The 19,660-nt window shown below is 39.7% G+C and overlaps 3 protein-coding genes across 3 annotated transcripts; all 3 read right to left on the bottom strand.

The window, feature by feature from the left end:
* Window positions 1-379: 379 nt before the first annotated feature.
* On the bottom strand, window positions 380-7,052 carry LOC145487817 (solute carrier family 23 member 2-like). Its single transcript, XM_081466616.1, has 10 exons — window positions 5,618-7,052; window positions 5,088-5,179; window positions 4,383-4,450; window positions 4,030-4,186; window positions 3,906-3,930; window positions 2,741-2,864; window positions 2,449-2,605; window positions 2,115-2,368; window positions 1,182-1,455; window positions 380-558 (listed from the first exon to the last, which is right to left on the bottom strand). Exons 1-10 carry the CDS (start codon window positions 5,761-5,763, stop codon window positions 380-382), a joined length of 1,476 nt encoding a protein of 491 aa, XP_081322742.1. The 5' UTR covers window positions 5,764-7,052.
* Window positions 7,053-9,879: 2,827 nt separating this feature from the next.
* LOC145487263 (solute carrier family 23 member 2-like) lies at window positions 9,880-10,396 on the bottom strand. The gene has a single exon (XM_081466004.1). It carries the CDS (start codon window positions 10,335-10,337, stop codon window positions 10,011-10,013), a length of 327 nt encoding a protein of 108 aa, XP_081322130.1. The 5' UTR covers window positions 10,338-10,396; the 3' UTR covers window positions 9,880-10,010.
* A 2,366-nt stretch (window positions 10,397-12,762) lies between these two features.
* LOC145487816 (solute carrier family 23 member 2-like) lies at window positions 12,763-18,735 on the bottom strand. Its single transcript, XM_081466615.1, has 10 exons — window positions 18,622-18,735; window positions 17,210-17,367; window positions 16,796-16,887; window positions 16,260-16,330; window positions 15,929-16,085; window positions 15,253-15,319; window positions 14,924-15,047; window positions 14,674-14,830; window positions 14,329-14,582; window positions 12,763-13,062 (listed from the first exon to the last, which is right to left on the bottom strand). Exons 1-10 carry the CDS (start codon window positions 18,733-18,735, stop codon window positions 12,763-12,765), a joined length of 1,494 nt encoding a protein of 497 aa, XP_081322741.1.
* Between the last annotated feature and the right edge of the window lie 925 nt (window positions 18,736-19,660).

Genomic DNA, 19,660 nt, shown 5'->3' with positions numbered 1-19,660 from the left:
CAAATAATTGATCTACGAGACAACCGAGTTCAGGTAACCGAGTTCAGTTTTATCATTCGATCACCAAGTTTGTTGTCATATTTAAATCACTCTCGGCACAGCTCAGAAACGATCTGCCATTTTTCACACAAGAGCGTGGTTGCAATTACGCATGAGCAGAATATTATTTGTAGCAAAACACATTTAGAGTTTTCTACACATGAGCGGACCATTATTTGTGGGCAGTTATTTGCAGGTCACCTGGTAGGCTCTCGGGCAATGAACAGGGAAACAAAAACATGGAATGATAATTTTAATTATTAAAATCATGGAAACTCTTCTGTCTGTTACTGTAGGCCAATCCGAAATTGTGCAGGGAACTGGGGCGAAGTTTCAAATTTTAACTGATCGATAAATTGACACCACCACTGTCGTCTGATAGATGTTGTCTCCAAGTCTTGAGCCCGCGTTCCTCAATGGTACCAGGAATGGTGTTGTCCAGAATCAATGCAACAAAACAACCCACTGCCATGCTTGTTGAAAACAGTACCGTCAGTATCTGGTCGATTTCTGAAACTCCTGTAAAAGACATATGTCATTAATTAAGCCTGGAAAAGTAACAATAAACAGAAATGTGGTGCAAAATAGTACATCGATTGTTATGGAAAAGGTAGTTGTACGAGCGAACATTATTTGACAAACTTCTTGCCATCTATATCTTCCCTATAAAATACGCGTATGAATGGTTTAAACTATCTAAACAACGCATTGCATTGGTACACTTTCAATTCGTTCCTTTATTGTAATCGGTCAGGTGAAGGAATTCATGGAAAGGATTGTTCGGTTTTGGGGATTGAGCGCAGTAAGAACATGAACGGAGACTATGATCATAGCGTCGATCAAAGTTGTTTTTCATTTTTTTTCATTTCAGTGCCTGTGGTGTTACTGGCCGTGAAGACTCGTGTAAAACTAGTTTCTGTACTAAATTGGTCAGCTGTTATATCTTTGGATCCGTCTGCTGTAATTTATGTAAGTTCAGTTGGTTATGATTCAAGGTCCTTTTGTTGAGGTAAGTTGCATATAGCTGCTGGCACTGGTTGACACCAGACAACCTGTTCTAAGTAAGTGTACCACCTGTCGATGAAAGCAATTTGTACTTAGGCAAAGCAATATGGATTAACGTTTTCCATTGCAAATCATACCTGTCTGAATTGCGTTGGGATGACCGTTCATGTAATGTGGTAGAGCCAGTCCAAACACAATGGAAAATCCAACGATGAACAAGTTTCTGGAGGAATTCATGTCAGCAAACTGTAGATTTGAGATACCAACTGCAGCGATCATTCCAAACATGACCATGAAAACTCCACCAACAATAGGATCTGGAATGCTGACGAATAACGCGCCAATTTTACCAACAACACCGACAAACATCATCACTATACCTCCAAACTGGATGACACGAAGACTTCCAACCTGTTGAGGTATAAGGCATTTTAAATAAAGATTTCGGTTCATTCAAAATATCGTTCCTTATATTTTCTGCATAAATCAGTCTGAGACTTAGTGGTACGTTCCCTTTGGAAATTGTTTTTCCTAGTCAAACTGACCAAATCCGATACCCAGTAAAGCAAATCCTATTCCTTTTTAGAAAAAAGGCAAATCCCAGTTCCCATTTGACCCCTCTAAAACCCGTCGAAGATAACAGAAATGCAAGGTAATAAAAGTACAAAATTATATAGATTGACCTTGTTTTATCGATATTGTACCCTTAGCTTAACATGGATCAAAGAACTAACAAGACGGGCTGGCTATCTCTGGTTGATCATAAGGACAGTAGCATCACTTCAGGCGGGCGCCACGAGTGAGGACGGAGCAGTCACTAAGCCACCAACCGACAAAACTAAGTAGGTTACTCCTTTTATACCATTAAGAGAAATAGCCACAGCCTCGTCACAATCATGCCATCCTTCACTATGGAGTGTTTCCAAAAACGCATCGCTGTCACTGTTTGAAGAACAGTGACAATAACAGCAACAACAACATCAGCAGCAAGCTAAAGCAGCAGTAACAACATTCACAACGTAAACAACAGCAACAACAAACATTACAAATGACCCGCGCAAATCATTTACCTTTGTGATTCCGATGGCTCCAATGTTCTCACTGTACGAGGTTGTACCATTTCCACTACCGAAAGCTCCTGCCAAGAGACATCCAAATCCTTCCATTCCTATTCCGCGGTTGATTGCATGTTTTGGCGGTGGAGGTGCTCCTGATAATCTCGCGCAGGCGTAGTAGTCTCCCACCGATTCAATGATGGAGGCCAATACCCCAGCAAGCATCCCAAACACCCCTGCGGCACTGACAGTAGGCGTTCCCCACTGACCTGGAAGGATACATCACGTGTTAACAGCACAAGCTCAAGACTGCAAGAATGCAAGAATGACGCCAATTACTTTTACTAACCTGGATACGGAAATCTGAACCATTTGGCTTCTTTCAACACAGCAGTCCTTGAGTCAGTTCTCGCCATGTACTGAGGAATGCTGGGATCAGTAGGAAAACCTCCCGCTGCAGTGATGATGGCACAGATTATCCACGATGCCACAATTGCTAGAATCACCTGTGTAACAAACGAAGCGACACATGTTAAGTTCGAAAAGGCTGACTAAACAAAATGTACAAAAATAAATAAATAAATAAATAAATAAATAAAAATAAAAATACATTTCGCAGCTATCCACAGTGCTATACTCACTGGAAATAATCTGAACAGTGGATATCGGCCACTATAAAAACCTCCCCGTTCTTTGCTATATCCCGGCACCGGAATCTCAAACTTGGTAAGGTACTGTGAAAACAGTACTATTAAGACGATAGTCCTGAAACACACAAACACACGTTCAAAAGAAAGGTACAAAATAATCATATCGATTAGGTAGATGGTATAAATGCTCTCATATCTGCGCTGTAAGCAAAACTCTTTTTGTCCATTAGCAACGCGAGATACAAAAAAACTTTCTTAAATTTATTCAGGATAAGGTACTCAACAAAAATATACTACTACTCAATAAAACAAGCAGCTTCTCATTGGTCACTGAATGACGAATGAGTCAATAAGTAAATTGGTAAAATTTGATTACAGCGTGCAATACACACGAAATTAAAGCGCCAATCTTGGAAGTCAAGATGGCGTCAGTTTGTTTGGTTTGTAAGACCATAACTGTGGTTGAAGAGCACTACAAAAGCTACAACAACTCGGTAGAATGTAGGGTAATACTGGGCGAATGAAATAAAAAAGTTACCTCCAACCTAGACGAATGCGAGCACGAGTATTTGGACATGATTTTGCAAATATTCTGTGTAGGGATAGGCACTAGCTCGAACCCGAGACTTTGAAAGCTGATGGTGGCAGCCCCAGACCGCTGACTAGTTCAAAACTGCAAAGCCACATTTAACGTAATCCAGCAACAGTTCAGCTCACAAAGATTTTCACACCAGCAGGAAAGTGATTGAAACTGATAGTGCCGAAAAACGGTGCTGAACATAAAACGAACCTGTTTGGATCTTCCAAAGATTGTATCTTGCAGTTTCGCAAATCGTGTACAGAATTGCATGACTGGTACAGCAAAATGTTGCTAAGAATATTTTAAACAAAAATGACTAGTGCGATTTTAAGAACTTTTAAACCAAAACTCGTGTTCAAAACAACGAAAGGCGCTCTCTCACACGATTTCCTACACTTCTAAAAGAAAACGTAGCGCCAACAAAGGAAGAAGAGAATCATGATATCATGGTCATAGTTAATTGTATATCAACTAATATACGGATTTGCTTTTGGCTTTTAGCAGAAAAAAAAGGAAACGCAAAGCTTTTCATTCACAGCGAAAATCAGATGAGTAGTAATTCTAATAAATACTCACGTCATTGAAATTCCCCAGTGGTTCCCTGTAAACAAAAAATCAAAGAAAGTCAGTTTAATTGCTCAGAGAATAGAACCCGTTGTAATAAACTGGATTTTTCAATTGGATTTTTCAATTAAATTACCCGCATGTTCGGCTACCACATGAAAGAGTGCCTCACCCACCAGTGTGATTGTAGGTGCAATGGTCAGCGGTCTAATAAAGCGAAGAAGAAACCCAATGAGGCCAGTGAAACCGATCACGATTTGAAACAGTGACGAGACAATTATTGCGCCTTGGATCTAGTACCGGAACAAAAATATGTGAATTTATACATCATAAAATAAGTCATATTATTCTCGCATTCTTGCTTATGATTTATTGGAGGACAGACGTAGAGATGACGTAATCAGCATTTTTTGTGTGATGCACAGAACGTACATGTACGCGCACTAATAAATGTAGAGACGTCCCTAGAACAGGTCTTTCAAACCTTACCTCTCTCATGCGAGTTTTCCAGATGTCGCCGTTATTGATTGTAGAGCTTTCAGTTGAGTTACCATTTTCTTGAAATAGTGAAGAAAAATATTAAAATATGTAAGAATCTAAATAACGTGTTACACAGAAACTAGCGTGTTTTCCAGTCTACAAAAATAGCGAAGACGCCCTTCATTCGAGAAACGCCTTGATACATCCCCGAACTAGTGAGTAAAGAAGAAGAATACTGGCCTTAACTACGTAATACATAGAAATTACAGCCAAAGTGCAAGAAGACAAAGACATCTATTTCAGACTTCTTCAGTCTCGTTATAATGACGTATATTACATTCCGAAGTGGGCTTCAATAGAAACATTTTGCAACAGATTAGACAAATAATCATTTTGTAAGTTTCGTTCAAATGTTACGATTGATCGGTTTTATTTGGTAATCTTAGTCCGATGCTTTCAATAAGAAAATGTCTCCATTGACACGAAACACAACTTTCCAAATGTTTTAGACACTTTTGCTGATTTTTGAGACGTTTCTAAAGAAAACAATCCAGGTGAGCACACTTAACTTACGGAATACCAAGAGTCCGTGTTTCCATTGAGTTATAGTGATATAACTTTTAGCGAGCGCTCTCTTAGAAAGTGTTTTCTAGAGGAAACTATAATTGTTTAACTAATTTTCTACAGTTTGAAGTAGAAACGACTGATCCTTACCTTCAGTTTCGGGACATTTCCACTGAGGTAGAGACAAAATGTCAAATGTCGGAGTAAGAAAAGCAAAAGTTCCTCCTTGTACGATGGGGAGTCTGTAAGTATATAACTTTACTTATTTTATGCTTACTTTTTAAAAATATAGTCGAAGAGGGGTAATTGGTAATTGATAAGTCGAGTTATCAATAAAATAGCAACAGCTCTTTCCCCAAAACTTCTAAAGTGGTAAAGATTGATCTACATGTGCTAATGTTATACGAAGTGAGCCCATCGTCATGGCAACGTATGTATAACATGTCCGTCTTACAGACTCTTGAGGATGGTTAAGAAATTATGACTTTGGAGAGCTTTGGAGAAGACACTATTGCGCACTAGGGCAATACCTCAGTGTAATGAGTGACTGTAGTTAAAACCTGAAAGAAAATGTCGATATGAGTAAGGTCGATTCGTTATGTTTTGCTGCTCGTGAATACAATTTACTGCTTTACTGCGGTGATTATATTGTTAGCAAACAACTGTATTTTTGTCAATACCTGGCTCCAAACGTAGACTGTAGTAAAGTTACAAGACCAGAAACGAAGAATATAGTGTTCAGTACTTCACTTATGGCAAGCGTGTTATTCGCAAAACACATTGGACCACTCAGAATGAAGGGAATCGCCAGTGTACCTCCTAACATGGTCAAGTAATGCTAAAGAAAGAAAGCAATGTAGAACAAAACGGTTAGGTTTTCTTTTAGCAATCTCGCAGCTACAACATTACTTAGTAACACATATTCCATACTCTTTACGGCCCCGTCCACGCTACACCAAAGACATGTGAGAACCGCCGGAGGACTTTGAGGATCCTCTCTGAAAACGCACCAAATGTTTCGTCCACACGACGTTGGAGGGATTTAAAAACGCAACAATCACCGGTCATTTTGAATTTTTGTTTGAGGAAACTCGGTGAGTGATGTCACATGATTATCATGACGTCATCGTTTTCGAAAAGCTACGTTTTCAAACTGTTTTCTGTCTACACGAAAACAAAAAGCAGGCGTTTTCATATTTTTCCGCTTTGTAGAGCTCGGATTTCCTGACAGATTAGTGTGGACGGTAGGCCTAACAGTAAAAATAAAGCTGCGTTTTCAAATTTCTCCGGCTTAGTGTGGACGCTGCCTAAGTTACGTTAGTAAGAGAGACTATAATCACGAACAACTGAGCTAGGACCACAGTCACGCCTGCGTAGTTAACTTTACAACCCGCCTTGTACATGAAACGTCACAACTGCTTACGGCGGATATTTATGACTTTGTAGCAGCCTTCGTCCAAGTGGAACTAATCTGCTCGGATAAAGACCAACCGGCGTTTGAAAGTCGCCGTACTGTCTTGTTGTAAAAAAAGTTGCAACTAATCCCGGCATGCATAAGTTAGTGCTGCAGTTCACAGGGAAATGAAGGTAAGTACAGGTGTTTCATCTATTCGACCAACACATATTCCATCCGATTAAATCAGTCGTCACCTAAAACAGAAAGGAACATAATCTGTAGATCTACTACTACAGAAAACTGAGGAAAACTAATTTAAGTTAATATTTGTTATTATTATATGGCCAGCTCCGTGAGCGGGCAAGATGAATCAAATCCCGCGCTGTGATTGGCTACTCGAGCGGGCAAGATTGAGCTATCCTACCCGCTCGGGACTACCCGCCTTGTCCCGAAAGGAAAACTTCTCCGAAAGTCTTATAATAAATCCTTTATCGACCAAGCTTGTTTGGTCAAGATGGCTGGAAATTGGCCTCGTCCTTTTTTTGCGTGTTTATGGACCAAGACGGAGTCGAGGTCCATAAACACGCAAAAAAAGAACTTGGCCAATGTCCAGCCATCTTGACCTCACACTTGGTCAATAACCCATATGTCTTACCTGGAGACCCAACAATAAGCAGATGTACCATGGTGGGTTCTCGTCGATAAGGTAAGACAAGCCAAGAGGTCTTGCCCTCTTCTGAGGCAGTGGTTGAGCATCAGGCCCAGGTGTCTTCGAGGCAGAATAAAGAATGTGAGTATTTTGAGTCAGTGAACTATATTTTGTTTCAGAAATTTTCAGTGATGTAGATCTATTTGGTGTGTCTGTAGTGTTAAAAACGTGCCCCTGCTAAATACACTACGGATGCATTCAGTTCCAAATAGAAAAACAAAATACTAGCTCCAGTGGCTTACGTTCTCCAAAAGACTTGGAAAGTGGTCATTTCACGTTGTAGGCTCGCAAGGACAGCCACGAAATGTACAAAGTGCAGCCTGGAGGTGCAGGGTGCAGGTGCACGTGAAGATCCATTGTTCTGCCTATTAACTAGACTTTGTTCTCAAGATCTTTTCTTTGATTTTCTTTGTCTTGTGACTTTCGAATGTCACAAAAGTCTGTCGAGGCCTCCGTTATACTTAAGTTTCGTCTTTTTTCTTAAACAGGCAAGAGGGATGTTTGAATTTTTCCGGCTTGCAATCTCCACTTTCAAGCTAGTCGCTCGACATGTTATCCATACTTCTCGTCAATACCTGGGCCCCGTCCACACTACGCCGGAGAAATTGAAAATGCAGTCTTATTTCCGCGGTTAGGCCCACTGTCCACATTAAAACGGAGCTTTTCGAAAACGCTTTTCAAACCAGAGGAATTTAAAAACGCCAGCTTTTCGTTTTCGTGTGGAAAAAAACGTTTTAAAAACGGAGCTTTTTCGAAGGTGATGACCTCACGGTAATCAGGTGATTTCCCTGCCGGCGTCTTTTTTAAACACAAATCCAAAATGACCGTTGCGTTTTTAAATATTTCCGGCGTAGTGTGGATGAAAAACATTTCATGCGTTTTCAGAGTGAAAACTCCATTTTCAAATTTGTCCGGCTTATTGTGGACGGGACCTTGTTCATGCAGCACTAAAGTTCAATTTATCTATCATCTTACCCGCCTTCTCCTAAACTTCTTTCTTAAGTTTATCACCAACACTCTCCTCTAGCGTTTTGATTAACGGCCGCAACGCGACATTTTTGATGCCTCGATTTTATCGAAACCGCTGTAATATGGTGTCTGACCTATCTTGTCTAGGCAGCTTCTAGTCCTTAAAACCTAACTTTGGGTATCATGGTGGTAGACATTTTTGATATTGATTTAAATATCAATATTGCTGTGTATATAATCCTTTTTAACGATTTTTAAAATCTATATTGCCAGTGTGCTGTGACGCCCAAAATCATTGTCAAAACTTGACTTACCTCCATATCTTGTACCATTGTTTACCTTTCACGTACGCTACGACGCCTTCTGTTGACTTCTGATCAGACTGACGACATCATAGAATCAGGAGGGCAACGTGACTCTCAAGTGACTGGCGTTATGTACACTGTTGGCCGCTGCATCTAATTGAGAATTTGAGCACTCTTAAAGACATTGTACCCATAAAACGTGACATTCAAACTCTTAATGAAGGACAATTTGCCCATCTCTAGATACTGTCTACCGGGTCCCAAACATAGTATTAGATAAATGGGTCATTGACCAAGCGTGAGGTCAAGATGGTTGGATATTGGCCAAGTTCTTTTTTTGCGTGTTTGTGGACCGAGATGGAGTCGAGGTCCATAAATTCGCCAAAAAAAAAAAAAAAAAAAAAAAAAAAAAAAGAACAAGGCCATTATCCAACCATCTAGAACGAACGAGATTGGGTCAATAACGGATTTATTATGTGGCTTTCTGGGAAGTTTTTTCTTGCCGGACACAGCGGGTAGTTCCAAGGGAGACGTTTTATATCCGACGTTATTCGACGACGGTTTGACATCATATTTTGGCTTAAAATCGCTTTCACAAAAGGATACTTTGGATTTAAGGGATATTTAAGACAATAACTGTATCATATATTGTATCATATACTACAGCAAAAGTCTGCAGAGATTGTCGTACAACGTAGTTTAGTAGTTAACCACAAATTTAGGGAATTGTGTGTTTTCTGATAGAAGCATGAAGAGTCCATGAACTTCCCACAAACTGCAGGCAACAACTAGTTAACAATTACGGATATAGAGGCATCGCTAACAAGTCATATAACAAGAATGAACTGGTTTTATTGAACATGCTGACGTCAGCATTTTCACTTGATTTGGTCAATGTAGGCATAACCACAATTTGCTATTGTGTTATACACTCAAATGTGTCTAAATAGCCTAGCAGTGAAAGGTCATTTTTAGAACTAAATTCGAGTTGGGAAAGGCATTGTGATTTCAAACGAAAATATATACGCCTCGAATAAGCCTATATGCCATCGACTTTGACAAAACGTTGATCACTCACTGATGATCTGATTACATTTCTAACTGGGCCAGTGAAACAGTTGAACTGACCTGCCTGACGACCATTCCGTTATAACAGCCTTTGATGAGAATAGAATAGGTAAGCCAGTCATTACAGCGGTTTTCAACTGAACATTTTAAAACCAAAACAAAAGTAATCGCTCTAGCCAATCGCAAAAGACAAAAACAATCCAATGAACTGTGAAAACTCGAAGCAATTCCGTGTAGCTGAAGCAAAGCCCAGAAAAATGTGTGCGAACGATCGAGTCACGATCGGTTTTGGTTTTACTTCTGATTGGATCAACAACTGCTGCGAGTTTTCTTTTAACCCAATCGTGTAGCGTACTAATGCGAAACTAATTATTCTTCGACACTCCAATGAAAACCGTACTAGGCAATTAATGAGGCTAATTACGTGTTAAATAGCTGTTAAAAAGGTGACATTTTAATTATATCCGTTAGCGGTCAGGTTAGAACAGCCAGGGTTCTACTGTATCCCGTTTGCCTTGCCAACTAGCCACTTTTACTGTCTCATATATTTTACATGACATTATTCTGCAAAATAGTAACAACGTGTCTCATTCGTCAAGACTGTCAAAAGTTGCAATCAGTAACAGTTAAGACCTAGAAAGCTCCATATCGGCTGTTGGCAAACGGTCCTTGTCGTTGTCGTTGTACGGCAGGAAAGGCAAATACTTGGCCACTTTGTAGTTACTGATGCGATTGAGACCAAACGGCAGATCATAGACCTTAATAGAAGCTGTCTGAAACTCGTCACTGTCATCTGACAGATGTTGCCTCCAAGCCTTGAGCCCGCGTTCCTCAATGGTACCAGGAATGGTGTTGTCCAGAATCAATGCAACAATACAACCCACTGCCATGCTTGTCTTCAAAAGGACAGAGACAATCTGGTCGATTTCTGAAACACCTATTAAAACATACATGACACTATTTTTCTGTTATAGGCTCATATAAGTAAACCTTTTGCTGTACGATGCCGGCTTTGGCATCTTCACCTTCTCTACAGCAACGGGTTTGCAGTTTAATTACTCTTAAAACTGTTATATGCCACAGACTACAAGAAAAGTCGGCGATCAATTTGAGGACGTTCGCGCGAAAATTTTCCAACATCGATTTTTTTCTGAGACTTTTACCACTGTAAGATGATGAGTTAGTCATGTTAGAAATGTAAAAAAAAAAAAATGGGGGTCACCGACTTCGTTTTGGAGAGAAATGCCCGGAAGAACACCCTAAATCTAAAAAAAAATCGGGCTTCGTTTGCGAATAAGGCCACAGTGTCTGTACGCCCAAAAATATTGTAGTTTGATCTTTGAAGTAAAATGTTCTCAGCCAAATATTTTTTAAGTGTACTATTAAGCGAATTTAGTCAACTGGTGAGGTTCATAAAGAACAAGATCGCATTTAGCGACCATAGTTTCACGCGCCTTGCAGCTGCAAGATGGCAGGATTCAATATCCCGTGGACAGAAATTTTCTAACTTCCCACATTGATATTTTGTTCATTTTTGGACAATGTGGAGATAATTGTAAATAAAATCTGTTGGTGTCACCGAACGTCCAGGATCGTTAAATCCAGGCAAAGCTATAGCAATGGCCATCTGCCCTATTATTGCTTATTAGAGCGCGCGTTCTCATGCATGACGTGGAATAACGTGGCATTTGAATTTGCATGCGCAGTAAAGATGCGCAGAAACAATTAGCGCAAACATCCTTAAGGTCATTCCACTGAAATACAACCTGCACTTGGATTTTTTGAAACTTTGCCTATTGATTGTTTGTATTATAAGAACTTAAATTTTGAAATAAAAATGAGGGGTCTCCTTGTTCGTTTAGGAGCAACAGCACCTTGTTTATACCCAAGAAATACTTATGATAGCGCCATGATTGTAGTCACCATTGCCGCTAAATTCACGTTTCCGACGATTGATTTTTGTTCTACACTGAGAATTGGTCCATATTTATTTTACACAAAGAAATTTATTACTCAATTCAAAACACTAGAAATAAATGATAGGTCACCATACTCGTTTGCGAGAAAATGACGATTTACCTCTATGGCGAGGTCCCGCCGTAAAGAAAAAGCCGCCATTTTTTAATGCGCGCGCGCTGATCACGTATGAAATTATGCGCAGTAGGGATGCGCAATGCGATACTGGGGATGACCTTAGGTAAGTAAAGTGTCAGTGGTTTGAACTCCTAGGTAACATATATTTTGTTCGTCTATTAAAATGTAATCATCTGGTTGCTTGTGGTCATGGAAAGGATTGTTGTTGATGAGTTATGTGAAGAACATTTGTCAGTCTTTAAAGTCAAGTGTGGTCCTTAGAATGGACTCCCTCATTGTCTGTTAAGACTCTGTTTGGAGTTACTTTCAGTTGTGGGTCAATTTTTACCAGTTTGGTCGGCTCTGCTTGTACTCAGAGATCGTTGATCAGTTTTGAGATTTTGAATAGTCCCTCGTTCATTGCAGGGAGTTAGTGGAACAGGTTGGCAGGTTTATTGCCCCTATTCAATTGAGTCTGCCAGTTATCTTAGTTTTCACGCATTGTACTACAGGTAATGCAAGATTAAAGTGCCCATAATGTCAATTTTTTTTCGCTCATCTAATTCTACATTTCACCTTATGAACTTCTGAGAAAAAATTTTTCGATTTGGATAAAATGCAATTTTTTTTATAAGTTTTTAAAGGCGTTCAAATTTGCCGTCATTTTGGCCCACCATTCGCACCAGTCTTCCTCGGTTTGAAGTGAGTCGTGACGTAGGTTCAGGAACACGTGATTTGGGTCATGACTTATCTGACTGGAAAACAAGTGGAAATTTTGCTTCAGAGTTGTCTACATTTAGTTGAAAATACCGGAAAGGTGCGTTGCCGCTCTTTGTAACAACGTTAATGATCCAGAAAACAACATCAGTCTTCATCGTAGGTTCCTGAACCTACGTCACAGGCATCAGTCACGTGGCCATTTTGAGCACGTTATTCTTGTGATCAGCGACAGGGTCGACCGCAAGAAAATAGAATTTTGAACTTTGTAAAGATTCGTAAAAAAATTGCGTTTTATCCAAATCGAAACATTTTTTCGCGGAAGTTCATTAGGTGAAATGTAGAATTAGATGACGGAAAAAAAAGTTTTGACATTATGGGCACTTTAACTTCTTGCGTTGAAAATCATACCTGTCTCAATCGCGTTGCGATGATTTTTCATGCAATGTGGTCGAGCTAATCCAAACACAATGGAAAATGCAACAATGAACAAGTTTCTGGAGGAATTCATGTCAGCAGGCGTTCTGTTCTGAGTCAGTGTACCGTTTGTCGTTAAAAGAAATTTGCACTCAGGCAAAGCAATAAGGATTAATGTCTTCCAGTGTAAATTATACCTGTGTCAATTGCGTTGGGATGACCGTTCATGTAATGTGGCAGAGCTAATCCAAACACAATGGAAAATCCAACGATGAACAAGTTTCTGGAGGAATTCATGTCAGCGAACTGCAGATTCGAGATACCAACTGCAGCGACCATTCCAAACATGACCATGAAAACTCCACCAACAATGGGATCTGGAATGCTGACGAATAACGCGCCAATTTTACCAAGAACACCAACAACCATCATTACAAGAGCTCCAAACTGGATGACACGAAGACTTCCAACCTAATATTACATAGATTTAACCTGGTTTGACAAAAGTGTACTCTTTAAATAGACTAATTTCGATATATTAAAATTCAGCCTAAAACAATAGACCTCAACACGAGGCTCTGGGGAATGAACCTCACAAACGCTGTAGTTATTCCCCAGAGCCCCATACTGAGGTCTATTGTTTTAGGCTCATTTTTAATATATCGAAATTGGTCTATTGATATAAGAACTAAAACGTTAAACAGCTCAACAAAAAGAAAATCTCAAACAAACTGTAAGACTTTTACAGGCAAGAAGTACCTTTATTATATGGCTGTGTCTCACAAGGATTGGGAACTACCGAATTCACGAATTTGATTGGCTGAAATCGAAATTGAAAGCAGTCAAGATTTTCCCTAGACCGGCATTTAGACCGGTAATGTTTTGCGGTGAAAAAGTTGCAATCTAAAATACAAAAACATTGACTACTTTCATCGAACGATAGTTATTTATCGAAGTGCCAAAAAGCCTGATGAGAAAAGAAAAAAATAAAGAGGACGAGCAAAATTAAGAATTAAGTACAGCTCATCGCCGTTCGCAAGCGAAATGTCAGTTAGTACAAACCAGTTACATTAAACGAGTTGTCCGCCATATAATAAATTATATTTTGTTATCCGAGCTTGGTCGGTCTGTATGGGAGAATCTTGACCTCGGTCGTGTGTACTCTTGACCTCGGTCAAGATTCTCCTATACAGAACTCCTGCTCGTTTAATAAGAGCTAAATAATTGAAGACAGCCAACATCGCCTCCGTTCAGGCAGACTTCACGAGACACAAGTGGAGAGGAAGTGGTCACAAAGCCCGGCTTTGTTTGTTGGAGGCTCAAAATAACAAAATAGCATGACGTTTCCGGCAAACGGCAAACGGCAAGGATAACCTCTGATTTTTTTGTTCTTTTCTTCTAGTCCTTGGGTGATTCGCACAAAAGTAGAAAGACGATTCCTATTATTCACCGCAAATACAAATATTTTCACTCCACTGTTCAGATGGCAAAAGTTTCATTTTTGTCGTTTGTCGTAAACGCCGTGCTTTTAAAACTTCTCTCATCTAACAGGCTGATCTTTTTTATCCTACCAACAAAGATAGTGGATAGTGGAGAACCCTGTCACAAAAAGTCTTAACAGATAATTTACCCAATTTACTATTGTATTTTTGCCACTATTGGATAAATCGTGACAACAAACAGCAACAAAATACACAGCAAAACAAACATGGCAAATAACCAGTATAAATTGCCTACCTTCGTGATTCCGATGGCTCCAATGTTTTCACTGAACGAGGTTGTGCCGCATCCACTTCCAAAAGCTCCCGTCAAGAGGCATCCAATTCCTTCCATTCCAACTCCACGGTTGATTGCGTGTTTTGGGGGTGGAGGTGCTCCTGATAACCTCGCGCAGGCGTAGTAGTCTCCCACAGATTCAATAATCGAGGCCAGCACTCCTGCAAGCATCCCAAACACCCCTGCGGCGCTGACCGTAGGCATTCCCCACTGACCTGGAAAGCGACCAAAATGTAACGCGTGTTAGAAATATACTAGCAACATAGAACGAAGAAATAGCATTTGACGATAACGACTGTAATTAACCTGGATATGGAACTCTGAACCATTTGGCCTCTTTCAACACCGCAGCCCTGGCGTCAGCTCTTGCCATGTACTGAGGACTGCTGGGATCAGAGGGAAAACCTCCCGCTGCAGTGATGATTGCACAAATAATCCACGATACTACGATTGCGAGGATCACCTGTGTGACAAAAAATGCGAAACGTTAAATGTATGGAAGAGTGATCGAGAAAGATGCAAATAACAACGTCATCGAATATCAACCTATACTCACTGGAAATAACCTGAATAATGGGAAGCGGCCAACATAAAAACCTCCCCGTTCTTTGCTATATCCGGGCACTGGGATCTCAATCTTGGTAAGGTACTGTGAAAACAGTACTATTAAGACGATAGTCCTGAAACACACAAATGCACGCACAAAAGATGTAAGAAGGAATACATGTTCCTTTCGTGGCTGGAGATGTTGATAATTTATTGAATTATTCAAGACAATTAAAGCAGTTGCACAAAGTACTAGACGCATTATATTTTTGGACATAGTTACAATGATATTTTATTACATGGCCATGTCTCGAAGGGACTGGGAACTACGAAACTCACAAATATGACTGGATAACATACACAGTCCAATCATTTGGTTTGGTTCTGCTAAATATACTAAATGAGCCTAAACGACGAAAATCAAAAAAGAGGTAAAATTAAACGAGCAAACTTTGGTAAATGTAAGTTCAACTCAGGAATCGAAACACCAGCTGATTATGAAATTGAGAAGCTCTTGCGAGTCCAGAAGTAAAAGGAGCTCAATACAAGACTAAGATCGACTTTATCTTCCAGTCAATAAAAGGAGCTAGAGAAATAAAAAAATAAAAGAAAAAACATAGTGTCAGTGAGTTCGATCTTCTTCTGACCAAATTTGTCATGTTAATTCGTTATGCTAGTTCTTCAAATGGCCGAAGAACGGCGTACATTAAGCGACTTTCAGCTAATTGAAGTCTCAGTTTTTGCTTGGCCATCTAATAAACATCTTATTAACCTAACTTCGTCGGTCAATGAGAACTAAATCTAACTAATCCACAAAAAGATGTTTACTTTAAGCAGATCCAGAATAGGAAATCCAAAGTCTTGTCAATAGAGGCAAGAACTGATGAAAAGGGCACTTTTTTTAATACTCACGTCATTGAAATTCCCCAGTGATTTCCTTTAAAATGAAAAAAATAAATAAATAATTGAAAAGAAATGTGACAAACATGAATTGAATTACTCAGTCAACTTTTACCTGAGTGTTCTGCACCCAGGTGGAAGAGTGCCACGCCCACCAAAGTGATCGTAGGAGCAATGGTCAGCGGTCCAATGAAGCGAAGAAGAAACCCAATGAGACCAGTGAAACCGATAGCGACTTGAAACAGCGACGCGACCATTATGGCGCCTTGGATCTAGCATACGTTTTCAACAGTAAGGGATTTTGTTTTTTATTTGACAAAATGTAAATATACGGACGCTTTGGTAGCAACAATTAATGTCAGTTTGACAAGAATAAATGAAAACTACATGGAAGTTATTGTAACAAAGTCAAAATAAACTTCCAAAACGGCATTTTCAAACCTTACCTCTCTCATTTGAGGTTTCCAAATTTCATCGTTGTTTATTGACGAGCTTTCAGTTGAGTTACCTGCATATTCTTAAAATAGCAAAAACGAATGTGAATTAATTACGAATCTAAATGGAGACACGTGCAATGCAGTCTACAAAAACAACTAGAAAAACGTCTAGAAAAAGCTGGGTGCAATAGGGCGATTAGCTCAGATTTTTTTAAATAACTTGCAGGATTTAACATCATCTGTCTAGTGTGTCGAAGTGTGGCCCTTATTAACACTGGCCTTGTCGGTTACATATAGAATGTGGAACGCTACTCTGAGTCGGTAAGCAGGAACATGTACAGCACGTCGTCGTTAATACAGAAAGTGCAAGAGTTTCCGCTGAGAGAATTTCTTTTCTAATCCAAATCACGAGAAGTGCTGTAAATCTCTCGTGTACTCATTCTTCAGTCTAATATTGCATTTGCATTCTCTCAACGCATTCATGTGCTTGTTTCATCGCTTCACAGGATTTTTCACAGTTTGCCACGGAAACCATTGAAACTGACCTTCAGATTTGTTACAAGTCCACTGTGGCAGTGACAAGATGGCAAATGTCGGAGTAATGAAAGAAAACGTTCCTCCTTGTACGATGGGGAGCCTGTTGGTATGTCAACATTACAATCTGGTAAATGATATTGTTATTTTATGCTTATTCACCCTCGAAGAGGGTAAACGATAAGTCCAATTACATCTTTGTAATCATCAACGTCATTAATGAAACGACTGTAACTCCTTGGAAGCATTTTTGGTTAACAATAACCTTTTAATTTTGGTGTCAATATTGCATGCATTTTGTAAATACTCGACCTTGCGCCATTGCATTTATAGCTTCCTGATTAGCGCTCAAACACCGGTTAACAGCAAATGACCGAGGTCTTGGTCGTGATTATTAAGAAATGAATAGTTCATGATTTCAATACCTGACTCCAAACGTACACTGTAGAAACGTCACAAGACCAGAAACGAAGAATATTGTGCTCAGTACTTCACTGATGACAAGCGTGTTGTTCGCAAAGCACATTGGACCACTCAGGATGAAGGGAATTGACAATGTTCCACCCACCATCGTCAGGTAATGCTGTAAGAAGGAAAACAATGTTAGGACACACATGGAGGCTTCAGCCCCAGGGGGGAGGCACTCCCATATAAAAAGGAAGGGAGTACTCGTCGCAAATTTGGAAAAGAAACCCTAAGAGGTGCCAAGTTTTGTGGGATTGGCTTGAGATGTTTTTCATCCCAAACAGGTACCAAATCTAAAACAACACATTATCTCCTGTCATATTTTCTTCGGCTCAATACCATAAAAGGAACCGCAAAAGCTGCCGCTGTGGACCTTTTGAGGCTGAACACCCTAAGAGCTACCAAAAGCGCGTTTTTAATCCCCAAGGGGTACCACGAGTTCCTCCGTCCTTTTTATATGGGAGTTCCCCCGCGGGTTCAGAATTTTCGCAGCTACGGCATTAATTATATATTGGTGTTTCCCTCAGTTTGGTTATTTTGATGGGCGGTCAACAAAACCAGGAGTATGGAACATTCCGAAAAATGAGGAACAGCAAATAACATTTAGATTATTTCTAATGAACTGAAAAATAAATGCTGCCAACGCTTTTCAACAACTGAAAGCTAACCGCTTCAAACAGGAGTTGAACTACTTGAGTTTACTTCTACCTATATATTTATTTATTTTTTTTCTAGTGTTCCGTCTTGTTTCGGATTGTTTTCACGTTCCTTGTTTTGACGACACCCATTTTGCTATACATTAAAAATTCGGACCATATATTAAATTCAAACCAGTATTCTAATCACAAGCAAATAGTGTTCCGTCACAAAGTTAGTGTCGCAGCCAAGTAGCTCCAAGTGATTTCACAGCCCTTGTACATGTAACGTAACAGCGCATCTAACTATAACAAGACTCTTGGCAACAACTCTCTTTCAGGTCTAAAATATATAAACTTGAGCGTGGATTGAAAGCCAAGTAAAGTTGTAAAGTGACCAAATACCGAATGCCAAGCCCAGTTCATGTTCTACTTTAAGTTCTTCTCGGGTTTTTTTCTTCTTTCGCTTTGAGCGTGAGCCGACAGAGACTTCCTCACGCGGACCGAGTTCACCGATCGGTGTAAATCAGGTCTATGCTACAAAGATTTTGGGAAGCTGGGGACTTTCATCGTGCCGCGAATATTTATTCCACAGACTCAAACAGATGTACGCACAGAGACAAAAATCCAGTGAAAGAGATTCCAAAAAAAAAAAAAAAAGCTGTCTGAATAGTAATAAAGGAGTAATCCAACTGAAAACGGGGAAGAAAAACAGGAAATATATTCACTGCTCTTACCTGGAAACCCAGCAATAAGCAGACGTGCCATGGTGGATTCTCGTCGATAAGGTAAGATAAACCAAGAGGTCTTCTTTTCTTCTGGGATTGTGGTTGAACTCCGTGTTCAGACATCTTCAAACCAGGAGACAGAATGCAAATAATTTAGAGAGGAAATTTTTATTGATAATGACTTCTAAAATTTACCAAAGCTTTGCAAAACGTTTTTTCCTCCCTAACTTCGAGTAATGAGTTTTTTGAAGAAAAATGCACTTGTGGAAACAGTCCTTCGTGTCCAGAGGAAGGCACTGGCAAATTAGGCCCAGAGACCGAGTGCCCTTTGCTGTCTTGATTGAGGGGCAAGGTTGAAGTGGCACTCAACCAGTGTTTAAGTGAGGAAGTACCGCTGGTTTACTCAAAAATATCAGTCTTTATGAAAGAAATCTAGGATTTTGCTACCGTATTCTTGAAGACAATGTCGTCCTTGTTTTGTGAGCCTCTTCACTGTAAAACGCAGCAATATACCTCGGGATTAGGGTTAGGGTTGAAGCGTAATTTTGCCTCCCATGATAGAGTCAAAAAGCTGCTGAAATTTGTTAGTCGATGCCAACATAAGATATCTCCTCGTGGATGAATCCTTTAAATTTAAAATTCAAAAGTGATCGACTAGTCCTTGTTTCCCCAACAAACTCGGCTTTGTAATGCATCACGATAAGTTTAGCCCTTGGTATTGATTTTGTAATTTGATCGGAAGAAAATTTTGATATCGTCTCATCAATAGATCTTCCCTTATCTTTTGTACTGGATTTGCAGGTTCAACTCGCCTTATAAAAACATTCCATTCAGAGAATTTGCAAGTTGGAGTTTAAAGAAGACACCGACAAAACAGTATTTCAGTTGCAATGTTGATTTCGACAGAAGGAAAAGTTTGTCCCTGTTCGCGTGACTCGAACGCCGGTTCGGAAGGTCAGAACCAGATGATACTGCTGGAGCATGTGTTCCATTCAAAACTCGTCTACATTATTTATGTAAAATTTAAGTTTAGCGCAGTTTGTCAGGT

The sequence above is a fragment of the Orbicella franksi genome, chromosome 5 (assembly GCF_964199315.1).
Source record: "Orbicella franksi chromosome 5, jaOrbFran1.1, whole genome shotgun sequence".
Taxonomy (NCBI): Eukaryota; Metazoa; Cnidaria; class Anthozoa; order Scleractinia; family Merulinidae; genus Orbicella; species Orbicella franksi.
This window is presented reverse-complemented; position numbering and strand designations above follow the sequence as displayed.

Excerpts from the sequence above, each read along its gene's own strand:
- LOC145487817 (XM_081466616.1), bottom strand. The coding sequence starts at position 5,763 with ATGTTAGGAGGTACACTGGCGATTCCCTTCATTCTGAGTGGTCCAATG. Across the intron at positions 2,865-3,905 it reads CACTGGGGAATTTCAATGAC|GACTATCGTCTTAATAGTAC; the intron begins GTGAGTATTTAT and ends TGTGTGTTTCAG. Across the intron at positions 1,456-2,114 it reads GAGCCATCGGAATCACAAAG|GTTGGAAGTCTTCGTGTCAT; the intron begins GTAAATGATTTG and ends ATACCTCAACAG.
- LOC145487263 (XM_081466004.1), bottom strand. The coding sequence starts at position 10,337 with ATGTATGTTTTAATAGGTGTTTCAGAAATCGACCAGATTGTCTCTGTC.
- LOC145487816 (XM_081466615.1), bottom strand. The coding sequence starts at position 18,735 with ATGTCTGAACACGGAGTTCAACCACAATCCCAGAAGAAAAGAAGACCT. Across the intron at positions 16,331-16,795 it reads GACTTGTAACAAATCTGAAG|AATATGCAGGTAACTCAACT; the intron begins GTCAGTTTCAAT and ends TGCTATTTTAAG. Across the intron at positions 14,831-14,923 it reads CATTATTCAGGTTATTTCCA|GTGATCCTCGCAATCGTAGT; the intron begins GTGAGTATAGGT and ends TTTGTCACACAG.